Raw genomic sequence first — 14882 nt, forward strand, 5'->3', positions numbered from 1 at the left:
TCAGTAACAGTGTGCTGTGACACTTTCTTTGTATTTTTATGTCTGATTTTGTAAGCAAGTAGTTTTTAAGTGAGGTAAAATTTGGAGCACACAAGACAAATCAGACTCTGGAAGGGGTATTGTAATCTGGAAAGGTTGAGAGCTACTGGTCTAGCTTTCCTGTTTTGTGTGATCAAACACAATTAAGAGAGAAACTCATTGGGGGAGTAGTGGAGGTGGTGGCAGTGAACCTTTCCCTGCTCACACAGATAACTTTAATCAGGCCTTTCAGTTAATTTCTGAAACTCTTCTGTATCAGCATCAATGTCTGAAGCAGGATTTTCAGCCTAAGGCCCCATAAGGAAAAATCCACATAGCTTCCCATTAGCAAAGCAGACAGTTTTGTTTTCATGGCAGTGTCTTGTAGCTCTTATTTACAATCTGAATCACATCATTGATTTCAGTAATCTTTCCTGCACTAAGAACGGATATTAATTATTTCAACGCAGGACCTGGGTGGGTTTTGTTTGTTTGTTTTGAAAATCCAGATATTTAAAATTAAGACAAATAATAACACTCCATAGATACTTCAAGAGTTAAAAACTCCATAAGTTATTTTAATGGTGCAAGAAGTAAAGGTGCCACAATATTCACCAGCCTGAAGACCATGGGTGCTGTCTAAAGCAATTTACTAAGGGCCAGATCTCGTCATCCTTACTAATGTTCAGTAGTATTTTACTTTATGAGTTCTCCCACTGATATAGCTCATGGAATAAGATACTACTAAATATAAATAAAGGCATCTGAATCTGGATTGAAGAGGTTGGGAGTGTACTACTGTGGGTAGGCAATAGGATGCACTTTCATATGGATAACTACGGTTTCTGGGTCTAAGCGAGTCTCATATCTCGGCAGGACCAAGAGCTGTACGACAGAATTTCTTTTGTAGCTTCTTCAGTCCCAGAGAAAGAAATGATCAATGTTTAGATATGAACATACAGCAGATTTTTCCCCATTAAGAAAATCTGTGAAATCCTAGAAATACCGTTGCAAATGGAAGTTTATGGAACATTATGATGAACCCAGAGCATTGATTAGCCATATATTCTTCTTAGGAGGAAATGTGGTTGTTGAAAGGTGATCACAATGTTTAAGCATTTCCTAAATCCAAAACCTTGGGTAGGGCAGAGGTGAGGGAAACAAAAACCAGTTTCAGAGTAACAGCAGTGTTAGTCTGTATTCACAAAAAGAAAAGGAGTACTTGCATTATGCTCAAATAAATTGGTTAGTCTCTAAGGTGCCACAAGTACTCCTTTTCTTTTTGTGAAAAACCAGTTTCTGGAGGGAAAGCGGGTAAATGATGATCCAACATGAGGCAGTTTGGGATGTGAGGGGAGATCACTGGCTAATTTTCCACCCCAATCTGAAGGCTGGATTTACAAGCTGTAAACCATTGATTTACAGTTCTAAGTTGCAGGGTGGAGCAAAATGCGGCTCTGAAAACGATTAGTCTCCCTTTCGTGAAGTAAATGGCAACTGAAAAGATGATACCTGGGAAAGCTGTATGCAGGGCTGTATGCAGCAGCGCTGATCCCAGGGATATTCGAGAGACAAGGGTGGGTGATGACCCACCTTTTCTCTCTAACATGGCAAAGGTGACAGCCACCTGCTGGGATCGATTTTCCTCACTGGCGTCGGCAAATAAATAAATAAATAAATAAAATAAATCCATACATAAAGCTCTTTTGGTGCCGGCTCAAAAGGCATGTCCGGTTTAAAGATAGCCCGGGTGTTCTGATTAATCAATACCACCTACCGAAGAGAGTGGTGTTCGGCCTCAGAACTGAAACAGTATGATTAGAGAATGATATAGTGCGCGTTAGGATGTATAATTCATGTTGCCTTCATTTGCTCAGACCAGCGTAAAAATCCATACATCATTTTCTCGTTCATGTATTGCCTAAGTGCAATTTGTCATTTTGCATTAGAGGGCTGCTTCAGATCATCAGCGCTTTTAATTCACTGGTTACAGTTTAACAAAACACCGGCCCTGCGTGACAACTGAGCCTGCATAGGGAGGAAGCGCTATACTGGCTACAGCATGTTGCTTAAACAAAATGGAGACGTGTGTTTGATTTACAGACGTGGAGATAACGCACTTACCTGCTACAACTCTGGCACTGTCCTGAGCTGAGAAAAAGAAAATTGATCTGTTTGTTCTCATAGGTCCTCAAAGTATTATATCCTTGACAACCACAGTGTTTATGTGAGCAGGCTTCTTTGCTTAGCCTAGCAGCTCCAGTGTATTTTTAATGTTGGCTGTATGAGAATTATTCTCACTTGGATATATCCTAGGTGCCATTAGCCAAATCAGTCATATTACTTTAAAATGTTTGTTTATGCTCCACCACTGACAACAAACACACCCAATGTTTACCTAGAAGTGATGAGCTTGCTTTCTTGATGAAATGCAGTTCCCTTGGCTTTGGTGGCCATTGGTTGTTTAATCACACAAAGCGGGCGATCTTTAAACTTTTGAGGGTCCCTGTTTATTGTCACATCTGGACTTACTGCTTTTACTCAATTACTTTTAAAAAATCACCTTTCTTGATTCTGAGCACTGAGCTCTGGCACACTGCAATAATAAGAGGCTTTAGATTAGAAACAGACTGCTTTCAAGTCATGTTAAATCACAGCAAGCAGTCATATATCTAGACGTAAGTTAACAAAGTGGCCCCCTTACAAAGGAAAATAGGATAGAAATTCCGGGTTTTTTTTAAGTTTGTTGTTACACGTGTAAGGAGGAATTATTGCATTTTAAAGAACAAATAAACAAAGGGGAAGAAAAATAAACAAATGATTCAAATCCAAAATAAACATTTTATTATAGAAAAAAAACAACTAAATCTAAGAGCCAAACTGTGCTCCTTAAACTTTCGTTTGCAACGGAATGAGAGGTGGGATAGAGAATTGCTAGTGTAGGGTCGACTTCCCGCTGTGTGAGCACTGATGGGTAACTTTAATGGTTCACCCCCTCTCTAGGTTGCTGCTCTGCTGTAATTACGGCTCCCGTGGAGAGGCAGCACTGTGTTTGTTATATTGCACTTCAAAGCAGCCGTCATTACAACAACAAAGCCATTTGTTTATGTAATCCCTGTAAACTAAGAGCTGTGGACGCTGCCTGTGAAGGAAAATCAACAGAGCAAAGCGAATACATTAAACCTTAAAGTTGGTGATAAATGCAAAGGAATGCAAAATAAGATCCCAGTTCAGGGCGGGTGGAAAGGGAATTTCATGCGAGATGGAGTACGCTTGGGTCAACATCTGGATGGTGGCTAGATAAAAAATTCATTAAAATTCCCTAACTGCAGCTGCACGCAGTGCTTTGAATATTTTGGATTACAGCTCCTGCAAGCGAATACAAAAAAGAAGCATATGAATAACCAACAATTGAGTAAATGATGCAATGAATATAAACAGCTATTGAGATATATCAATTAAAGCATCTTACTTCACAGTTTCATCCTTTGGCGACATTGGGGAAATCCGGGAGGAGAGGAGGAATGAAGCCAGCGTCCTGCACAGAAATGCCTGCAAAGAAATCACATCTTGCCTGCAATGAGAGACTTTAACCGCTAGGAGGAGCCTGCTACCTACAATTGCAAAGCAAATCCACTCATCCCTTCAGCTACTACATCTGTATAAAACTTAAGTGTTATAGTTGATGCAGTGATTATTTACAACCAGATCGGTCCATCTATTGTATATCCCTCTCTCTTTAAGATTTCCAGGTTTCAATGAGCTGCCGGTGTTTGCGTGACTCTTAATTTCCATTCTCAGATTGTCTGAAACAGATTTAACAATCTACATTGTCATTCAAGTGGCTTTATTTGAGATAAATGCATACAAAATACAGAGTGAATTTTTTTTAAAAAATGCACCAAAATTTCGAGGGGTCAGCTAAAGCCCCTTCAAGTTACATGTCCTTCCTTTCGGATCTTAGGAGTAAAAACGGAAGGAAGGAAAGGGGGGCACGACGACGACAAGGATGATATATTGATCCAATGGCTGTATTCATATTCAGATACGCCATAATCTCCTTTTCATTGATCCACAGGTCCTCTTATAAACTGTCTCTCCATTCTCAACCCCAGACATCACGCTGAAATCATGTTAGCTGCAGCGGCTTTAGCTTGGCTTTGCCGGGTTGTAAATTTACTGCAGCTGGAAAAGGATTAGCCATTTTTTTTCTGGTAACCCAGCTTTAACTGCTCAAAGATAAGACCCATTTACATGAAAGGAGAGAAGGAAGGAGGAGGACAAGACCAAACTGCAATGAATGAATAGATAGAAAGATAAATACAAACATTTTAAAATACATAGAGGATTTTTATGTAACATGTATCGAAATGAACATGTATCGAAATGTAATTTCCTCTATTTCCACAATAGGAAAATGCATCTGAACAGACAGCTTGTTGAAATGTATCAAAGGAAGCCATCCTTCTACTGTTTTACTAGTTATGATCAAAGATGTAATCACGAATCATTGATCTTACAAGAAGTCTCTGTTTCTGCCTAATATTTGGTGTTCCTTACAAACAATAACCAAATAGCATTTAGCAAAAAGTGAAATCTATGAACATTTCATGGTATTTGTACAAGGTTTAGAAAGTTATACAAATGGAACTTCAGTTTAATAAATCACCGGGTATATTATATGGAACACCAACGTATCCACAGTTTAGATTTATGAACACGTGTATCAAAATTAATCTATAAATCTTAACAGATGGTTTACATTGTAATGTAGACACATACATACATATCTCCAAAATGTGTGTTACCTATGGACTTTACATACAAAACCTATTGATATAAATGCAGAAATTGTCATTGACCTTACTTATTACAGTCTTCTACGCCTACTGTCCTTCCACTATGGGGGGAGGGGGGAGGGAAATCTAGCGCTCTGGTGTTGAACAAGGCTTAGGACTATCCAATGTCTGTTGCTGAGTTTAAGTTGCAAAATAGTATTTCAGCAAAGGATACAAAAATGGATATTGTGTACACTTGCAATAGTGACACAGCTACTAAATAACATTTATCAAAGTGCTTTCCATGTCAGGTAAGTTGAAACAATAGTAAACACCGATAAAAAAAATGGTCCTTTGTACCCAGAGCATTGTATTAAATAATATTTTTCATCGGCAAACTTCTATTGACTCTTCCCATCTAACCCCCTTCTCGTCACACACAAGCTAATTTCAGATCCAGCATTGTTGACATTTATTCCACTCCATCACGCAAATTATCATATTCTGCTTTGATTCACATCTTGTACCATCTCTTTCACTTCAGACAGTGAAGCTGCAGAGGGTATAAATCAGGCCAGGATTTGGCCCAAATGCATAACGGTGATAATTAGATGAACTGGGAAGAAGTGTAGGAGTGTGATGGAAACTTGCACTCTCTCAGTTGTCAACCAATTATTTAAGGCAGCCCAGTATAAAATAAGGCACAAGTTTCCCTTGTTTACTTTTTAAAAAATGTTTGTTTTACCACTGAACCAGATATAGAGCTGGCCAAACAGGAAAAAAAAAAAAAAGAAGAAGTTAGTAGCTGATGGAAATTCCTCCGCCACGGGGAAAACTGGTTATTATTGTCGTCTTGGTTTGCACTGATGACGATAGGTGATCTCCCTATTCAGTAACTGCAGCAGGGGAATAGTGACTTTCCGAGGCAGAGATTCCCCAGTAAGCGCTTCGGGACCTGCAGGGTTATTCTCTCTGTATGTCTCTCTGTGGCATGCACACAAACCAACTAGAGCTCTGGGCTCTCCCCCCTCTCTCCCCTGTGATGCAGCCTGCTTGACGTGCGCTGGATCCAATAGGCTGTCGCCCCTGTGGGTGTTGCTACACACTCATTGGTTGGCAGGAGCAGGGCGCTGCGCAAAAACAGAAAAGCCGAGCGCTCGGAGCTCAGAAACTGCCAGTAGAGATCACAGGAGCTGGGACAGGAGGAGAGCTGCAGCGAGAGAGCGCGTGAGAGGGAAGAAAAAGCACCAAGAGAAGAAAGACTAATCAGCACATCAATAAAGAGCAAAACGATGGCCATCATCATAACAATGGCAATAAAAGAAGAAAATATAAATAAAGGAAAGAAAATATAAAATAACAATAATTATTATAATAAAGGAGAAAATCCCAGAGAAATTCAGAGAATGAAAGTTTTGGGCGGCAAACCTTCTCTCTGCCTTTTTGATATTAGATCCTTTTGCTGGTTATATTTTTTTTTCATTTTTTCTGCCTTTTTCTGCATCTAAAGAGGGCATGTCCAGCGGTTCCTCCAGCAGCCTCTACCCCTCCTGCTCCCATCAGGAAGGCAAACCGAGGACAATCTTGAAATATAAAAATTTCCTCCTTGGGATTTGCTGCTGCCGCTGCCTCCACTGCCGCTGCAGCGGTGCAGTGCCAAGACTCTCGGAATAAATAAGAGCGGGCTACTGTGTATACTGTGTGTATATCTATCTATCAATCTATCTCCATACAGCTCTAGGTATTATTAGTTGGCCATTTATATTGAAGATCACAGATGAGGTGGGAACGCCTATCTTCTTCGTTTGCTCAGAGTGTGAAATAATCATAAGAAAGAGGGAAATGGGGAAGAAAAACTCCTAATATGAAGCAGAAGGAATAATAATAATAAAACCCCTCGATCGAAATCCCACTCAGATCCCCCTCCCTGCACGCACGCACACTGCCCGCAGTATTTTGAGAGGAGGAGGTGGTGGTTTCTGAAGGAGGAAGTGGTGTTGGAGGGGATCTCTTTCCCCTTTTGGAGATGATTGTGCTATTCCTCCTTGCTTTGCTCTGGATGGTGGAGGGAGCCCTTTCTCAGCTTCACTACACGGTGCAAGAGGAGCAGGAGCATGGCACGTTCGTGGGGAATATCGCCGAGGACCTGGGCTTGGACATTACAAAACTTTCGGCTCGCCGCTTCCAGACGGTGCCCAACTCCCGGAGCCCTTACCTGGAGCTCAACCTGGAGACCGGGGTGCTGTACGTGAACGAGAAGATCGACCGGGAGCAGATCTGCAAGCAGAACCCCCCCTCCTGCCAGCTACACCTGGAGGTCTTTTTGGAGAACCCCTTGGAGCTGTTCCGCGTGGAGATCGAGGTGCTGGACATCAACGACAATCCGCCTTCCTTCCCGGAGCCCGACCTGACCGTGGAGATCTCCGAGAGCGCCACGCCGGGCACCCGCTTCCCACTGGAGAGCGCCTTCGACCCGGACGTGGGCACCAACTCGCTGCGCACCTACGAGATCACCCCCAACAGCTACTTCTCGCTGGACGTGCAGACCCAGGGCGACGGCAACCGCTTCGCCGAGCTGGTGCTGGACAAGCCCCTGGACCGCGAGCAGCAGGCGGTGCACCGCTACGTGCTGACCGCGGTGGACGGGGGCCAACCCCAGCAGCGCACCGGCACCGCCCTGCTCACCATCAGGGTGCTGGACTCCAATGACAACGTGCCCGCCTTCGAGCAGCCCGTCTACACCGTGTCCCTGCCGGAGAACTCGCCGCCGGGCACCCTGGTGCTGCAGCTCAACGCCAGCGACCCGGACGAGGGCCAGAACGGCGAGGTCATCTACTCCTTCAGCAGCCACATCTCGGCGCGGGCCCGGGAGCTCTTCGGCATCTCGCCGCGCACGGGCCGGCTGGAGGTGAGCGGCGAGCTGGACTACGAGGAGAGCAGCGTGTACCAGGTGTACGTGCAAGCCAAGGACCTGGGCCCCAACGCCGTGCCCGCCCACTGCAAGGTGCTGGTGCGGGTGCTGGACGCCAACGACAACCCGCCCGAGATCAGCTTCTCCACCGTCAAGGAGGCGGTGAGCGAGGCGGCCGCGCCGGGCACGGTGGTGGCCCTGTTCAGCGTCTCGGACCGGGACTCGGAGGAGAACGGGCAGGTGCAGTGCGAGCTGCTGCAGGGCGACGCGCCCTTCCGCCTCAAGAGCTCCTTCAAGAACTACTACACCATCGTCACCGAGGGGCCGCTGGACCGCGAGCAGCCGGGCGGCGACGCCTACACCCTGACGGTGGTGGCGCGGGACATGGGCGAGCCGGCGCTGAGCACCAGCAAGTCCATCCAGGTGCGGGTGAGCGACGTGAACGACAACGCGCCGCGCTTCAGCCAGCCCCTCTACCAGGTCTATGTGAGCGAGAACAACGTGCCGGGCGCCTACATCTACGCCGTGAGCGCCACCGACCGGGACCAGGGCGCCAACGCCCAGCTCGCCTACTCCATCCTGGAGAGCCAGATCCAGGGCATGTCCGTCTTCACCTACGTCTCCATCAACGCCGAGAACGGCTTCCTCTACGCCCTGCGCTCCTTCGACTACGAGCAGCTCAAGGAGTTCAGCTTCCAGGTGGAGGCCCGCGACGCCGGCGAGGAGCCCCAGCCCCTGGCCGGCAACGCCACCGTCAGCATCATCGTGGTGGACCAGAACGACAACGCGCCCGCCATCGTCAGCCCCCTGCCCGGCCGCAACGGCACCCCGGCCCGGGAGGTGCTGCCGCGCAGCGCCGAGCCCGGCTACCTGGTGAGCCGGGTGGCGGCGGTGGACGCGGACGACGGGGAGAACGCCCGCCTCACCTACAGCATCGCGCGGGGCAACGAGGCCAGCCTCTTCCGCATGGACTGGCGCACCGGGGAGCTGCGCACCGCGCGCAAGGTGCCGGCCAAGCGCGACCCCCAGCGGCCCTTCGAGCTGGTGATCGAGGTGCGCGACCACGGGCAGCCGCCGCTCTCCTCCACCGCCGCCATCCAGGTGGTGCTGGTGGACAGCGCGGTGGAGCGCCAGGGCGGCGGGGGAGGCGGCGGCCTGGGCGCGGGGGGCGGCGGCGCGGGAGGGGCGGGAGGGGAGCATCGCCCCAGCCGCTCCGGGGGCGAGACCTCGCTGGACCTGACCCTCATCCTGATCATCGCCCTGGGCTCCGTGTCGTTCATTTTCCTGCTGGCCATGATCGTGCTGGCCGTGCGCTGCCAGAAGGAGAAGAAGCTCAACATCTACACCTGCCTGGCCAGCGACTGCTGCCTGGGCTGCTGCTGCTGCTGCCCCTGCTGCAGCCGCCAAGCCCGGGCCCGCAAGAAGAAGCTGAGCAAGTCGGACATCATGCTGGTGCAGAGCTCCAACGTACCCAGTAACCCGGCCCAGGTCCCCGTGGAGGAATCGGGCAGCTTCGGATCCCACCATCACAACCAGAACTACTGCTACCAGGTCTGCCTCACTCCGGAGTCAGCCAAGACTGACCTGATGTTCCTCAAGCCCTGCAGCCCATCCCGGAGCACTGACACTGAGCACAACCCCTGCGGGGCCATAGTGACAGGTTACACGGACCAGCAGCCAGACATCATCTCCAATGGCAGCATATTGTCCAACGAGGTAAGGTTCAAAGGGATTTGTAACACTCTCCAACCCCTTCGTATCTAGCAAGCTTCGCTCAGCTGTGCACGTTCATTACAGGTGCATGTGTCCCTGTGCTGCTTTGCTTGTTTGCTATTATTTTTATGGTTTTGACAATGAAAAATGAGCTTGCTTTTGTTTTCTTATGTACTCTGATGCCCCTGATTCTCACTCTCCCTAGGGCTTGCAGGTCTCAACCACTCTGGATTCTCTCTTGTCTTGTCAGTGTCACTGTCAAGCTGCGCTGCAGTCTTTTCCCAACCCCATCTTTGCTTTCAATTAGTCTCTTGAAGCTGCTTCCCTTCGTTTCCCTTTGAAGAATGTCACTTTTCTTTGCCCCTCCTTCATAATAGCCTCTTATCCTCATGCTTCTTTGATCATAAATACTTGCACGGTTTTCATCACCTGTCAACAAGAGAGCCTGACACTGCATAATAGTTTCAGCTGTGATCTACCTTAAAGTGAGTCGGTTGCTTCTTTTCATTTGAAGCATCAGTTCTGCACTGGACAGCATTTCAGAAACTGTTGCATCCAAACTCCCACACCATGTGAATATGAGTGAAGCTTGCTAGCGTCTCTGTATTAAAATAACATGATGATATACTAGTTTCTAATTTTATTTTAACTGTATGCTGTAAATGAACCACTTTCCATCTTCTAGGCATTGCTCCTCGCAAAATCACTGCAATTGGCATTAATGAAGTTACCTGCACAATGAATTCAGAGTTTTCCTAATGCAAAAAAGTAAAGCATTTATATGTGTTTCTACAAATCTTTGCATGTACAATTAAGGCTGTGGGGGAAACCCCTCTGGAGTTTGTGAACATCTCTATACTTGGCAGGAGCTTTAATTAATGTGAAAATTAGTGTTCATTAATTGACTTTTTTTTTACTCTGCCTTAACAGTTCTTTCCTATACTGAAGGAGAACTTGAAAATAAAACATCACAAAAGAATTTCCATGAAAGCATACATCAAGGCTTAACATTCTCACCCATTAAACATGTTGTCTATATTGTACTATCTAGTGCGTAAAGAATTTCTGTGGAAGCATATATCAAGACTTAACATTCTCCTATTAATCATTTTGTCTGTTGTATTTTAACTAATGTGTGCACCAGTACATTATGATGATGCACCACGGAAAGAAAGCAGTGTTCCTTAATACTGATTTGCTGAGTACTTCAAGGCTAGTTAAGATATTGTTATATTTTGTTTAAAATTGTTTTAAAATCTTTCTGAAATATTTTAAATATTAGCCTTTAGTGTAGACCCTACATCAGATGTTTATAAAGACATGTGGCTTCTGGTACTTTTTGAGGGCAACAGGATATCCCATATTTTCTTTTCAGGACTCAATCTGTCTGATTATTACTCTCCCTTTTTCTCATATAGGATATTTAAAAAACACAGTGGGGCAGATTAAGACCTCCCCCCTCCCCCCCGGCTCACAGTGAGTGGTGCTTTACATCACAGGTAGCCCCATTGATTTCAGTGTAATTAACTTACACTTGTGGTATAAGATACTATTCAGCATGATTAAGGGGATCAGGAGTTGGCCTTAAATAACGGAGGAAACCCCTTATTTATTGATCTGTAGTCCCACTTGCATGAGTAAGGCCACCAGGGTTTGGCCCATTAAATGTAAGGAAAGAATTATTTGTGGCCTACCTATAGCTGTGCCTTTGTGATGAGTGTTCCTGGCTGTATGTGTGTGCCTTCTGATGTCATTGGTTGTAAAAATATTGAGTTCAAATAAGTTCCAATTATTTTTTCTAGACAAAACATCAGCGTGCAGAGCTCAGTTATCTAGTTGATAGACCCCGACGGGTAAACAGGTATGAGCTCCTTATTCTTGTTTTCTTATTGTAGGAATATATCCAAGACGTATTTTAGCATGTGTGAGTGGGGATGTAGAAATGTGTTTACTTCAGATGTAAAATAATAGCTAAGCAACCAAAATTTATTTAAAATTATGAATTTATTTAGCGATACCATTAAATAAAATAAGCAGTGCCACATAAACATCTCTGAATTATGGCTGTTGTGAATCTGTTTTAAGCCATCTGAAAAGAGAGCAAATTCTAATTCTGTACTCGTCAAAAATGTGCTTTAAATACTTATGAGTCCCTCCGTAGATTCTGACAGACAATATTGATTTATCTGAGTGTTAATTTAGACTTCCAGCTTAAGCAAATGGTACGAAATTATTTACAACAACTACATGTAACACAGGCAGTGTAATAATGGCTACTGTCTATTTCGGTTGGATTAATAATGCCTGAATATACAAGTTTTGTGTATGATGGACAGACTGGTTCTGCAGAAATAGTGTTGCAGAGAGGAGGCCTGGATGAATGCAGCACCATGTGTGGCCATGTGATGGCAGAAGAATGTTTTATGAGTCCCTCTTCATGTTTATTCTCATAAGATTTTTGATGTTTCTAGTTCTGCATTCCAGGAAGCAGACATAGTAAGCTCTAAGGACAGTGGTCATGGAGACAGCGAGCAAGGAGACAGTGATCATGATGCCACTAATCGAGGTCAATCCTCTGGTAAGTCTGATAAGGGAATCTAAATATTTGATCTTTTAATAAGAGAGCCAGAAAGGGCAATTATGTGGTTATAAATAATATAACATGAGTGTTTATAGGTACAGCATATGTATATAATGTATGGATGGATGAATTTACTGTCAACTTGATGGTATACTGAGATAGTCAAGAGATTGTTTCTCATCCCTGACTAGCTTTTGAGAAGTATAGCTGTTTTCTGCAAGTTGTTCTGTATCCTTGGCTCTTCCTGCACATTAAAGGAAAGTTGTTGGTATATCTTTATAGCAGACCACAGATTTTTCAACAGCCGATTTGAGGAATTTCAGAGTATTGGGCAACTTTGGTTAGTGACTGTAGCTGACATGGTAGTGTGAAGCATAGTGGGAGTTCCCAAGGGAAAGACTGAACTCTCTGATTGAATGACTGCCAGATTGTGAGGATTTTTGCTGGGATCGGTGGAGACACATAGAGTGCTTTGAATATGTAATGTGTTATACTTTCAGACTTTCTGAAGCTTGTTTTGTAATTCAAATAAAGCGACTATATAATATAATGATGTCCTTGTTAATGAGTAAAAGGTATACAGTGGTCATCCCTTCAGTCCTAATGAAAGAAAAAAATGTTTAAAAATACTGTTATATCATGATTTAGAGCAGATAGATGTGTTTAAACAGTGGAATTATTTTTGCATGTATGTTGCCCTCTCTATGCTCTCATATTAGTGTAAATTCTTTTTGAAAGATAGGCTCTGTGTATTTGGCTGTAAAACACACACACACACAAAGTACACTTCAGCTAATAATTCTGTTGAGCACATTGACCAGTGGTGTGGGAACCTCAGATTAGTTATAACTTATTTCTCCTTCGTCTGCAACCTGTAAAAGGCACAGGCATTTGCTGCAAGTGTTTTATGCAAGGTGATTTCACACTCCCTCACTTCCCTCCTCTTATCCCCTTCTCACTGATCTCAGACCAGCATTCCCAGAAGCATCAAAGAGAAATGATGGTTGTTTCCCTATCTTGCCCAGGAGCTGTGGCTGCTACAGTCCCTTGCTCTGCTAACATGCTGTGTCTTCTCATGCTCTTGCCACTGTCTCCTTTGCCATGGGAAACCCAGGCACCAGGGGAAAACAGGACACTCAAGGGCCCCTTTATATTGCTGCAAGTCATTAATATGCAGACCTAATGAGACTTGAGAAGAGCCAAGAGTCTCCGGAGCTCCCCGCTCCTTGCCGGGCTTCCCGCTAGTTGAACAGAGTGTCTATTTTGTGTCTGGGAACCTGACAACAAACCAGGTCTTGCCAGAAGTTTACATCTGAACACAGAGCCCCCTTTCATTTTTGTCCTATATATGGTGTATGATTTATTGTTGTCTTAAAAAGCAGTGCATTTAGCCCTCCCCCACCCATTCTTTTACACAGTTTCTGATGTGCAGCAATCAGTGCTAGAGAGTTATAAAAAGCTCCCACTCCTCCTGCCCCTCCCTCTGTTTTTTTAACTTAGCTGCATTTCATTATTTTTTTTTACAGTGTTTTACTGCAGCACTCGTCTCAATGAACATTTCAATCAGTTTAGTCCCTCAGCATAATGAACCATAATAACCAAACAGGAGAGAAAAGAATAAACAGCTGCATAAGGGGCTGGATTTGAAAGACTGATGGTGGCAATATAATCACATAGTTGCACATCAGCCAAAAGCTATTTTATTTTGAAATCATCCAGTTCTGCTACTATAGTTATGTTTCTGCTTCCCCCACCCCCTCCTCCTTTTTAAAGTAGTATAATTCAGACATGAACATTGAAGCCATTCTCAAACTTGGCACCAGTTTTCAGACTGAGCCAATTCTTTTTGATGTTTTTTGTTTTACAATGAGGAAAAAAAAATCTACTTTGCTCTTTTAAAGACATTTAATTTGTTTTAAAATAATGGTTTAATATGATTTGTGGGCTCATGCAATTAAAACAGAGATTTGATATGAACAAATGAAATTTGACAATAAGCTTTCTGTCTAATCAGAATTAATATCACAAACTGAAAACACAAACATACAAAATTCAACATCCAATTTTGATAAACTACTACAGTGCATTTAGCGTAATTATTTTGCGTAAGGATTTTTACAAAGCGGGTAATAAATATGTATTTACAAGGTATACTGGAAATTTCTACAGGGTGTTTTGGGTCTATTTGATGCATATAGTAAAGTCTTATATAAATCCTGGGCTGAATCTTGCTGTCATTACAAAGACATTGGCACCAGTGATGATGATACAGAGAAGGAGTTCAGTATAAAACTTTTATTCATACACTTTCAGTACTTCTTAATGAATTATATGAAAGGATGAGGGTAAATCTTGTTTGAATTTCAATGTCTGAGGACATTGCTTCTCAATTAATTTTAAATGTAGCTCTTCGATTTTCAATTCTTTCCAAATTAGCAGAGAAAACACATTGCTCCACAGCCAGGCTAGGAAAAACAAAAACATAATGGTGAGCGACATCATCTCAGTGAAAAATTATATATGTGCGGCCCAACTGTGCTCTCTTATCCCCTTATGCTGCTTCTCTTCCGCCTTTCTGCTTATATGCTATTATCTACTATCCTTCCTTTGCATTTGTCTTTTATTTCTTCCTCTAGCTCTATATTTGTTTCCTTTTGCTTTCTTCTCTTTCACCTTTCTTTATATTTTGTTTTTTTTTCCTCATCATCATTTTATCATCTGTCTCTCTTCTTCTCAAGATAGTACCTGCCACAGAATAGCATCATATTCATGTCCAGAAATACTTGATAAATGGTTCCTACGGCAAAATTAAATACACTCCTAGTCATTTTCACACTGCAGGTGGCTTTGCTTGGAAAGGCATTTTGCACTTCACTTTACA

At 43.9% G+C, this 14882-nt stretch overlaps 1 protein-coding gene and 1 long non-coding RNA gene across 4 annotated transcripts in view; one reads left to right on the top strand and one right to left on the bottom strand.

Moving 5' to 3' along the window:
• The first annotated feature begins 5768 nt into the window (after nucleotides 1-5768).
• The window catches only part of PCDH10 (protocadherin 10), a 37559-nt gene continuing 28445 nt past the window's right edge, over nucleotides 5769-14882 (top strand). For 2 of the 3 annotated variants that reach the window (XM_074950862.1, XM_074950861.1), the window contains exons 1-3: nucleotides 5769-9423; nucleotides 11223-11281; nucleotides 11892-11998. In XM_074950862.1, the coding sequence (XP_074806963.1) occupies nucleotides 6823-9423; nucleotides 11223-11281; nucleotides 11892-11998 (2767 nt within the window). In that variant the 5' untranslated portion in view covers nucleotides 5769-6822. The remainder of the gene's footprint in view (nucleotides 9424-11222; nucleotides 11282-11891; nucleotides 11999-14882) is intronic. The other variant, XM_074950860.1, reaches the window with a different exon arrangement.
• The window catches only part of LOC141986411 (uncharacterized), a 103347-nt gene continuing 102887 nt past the window's right edge, over nucleotides 14423-14882 (bottom strand). Inside the window, exon 4 of the long non-coding RNA XR_012639272.1 lies at nucleotides 14423-14466. This is a non-coding gene — a long non-coding RNA (uncharacterized LOC141986411). The remainder of the gene's footprint in view (nucleotides 14467-14882) is intronic.

The sequence above is a fragment of the Natator depressus genome, chromosome 4 (genome assembly GCF_965152275.1).
Source record: "Natator depressus isolate rNatDep1 chromosome 4, rNatDep2.hap1, whole genome shotgun sequence".
NCBI classification, from domain to species: domain Eukaryota; kingdom Metazoa; phylum Chordata; order Testudines; family Cheloniidae; genus Natator; species Natator depressus.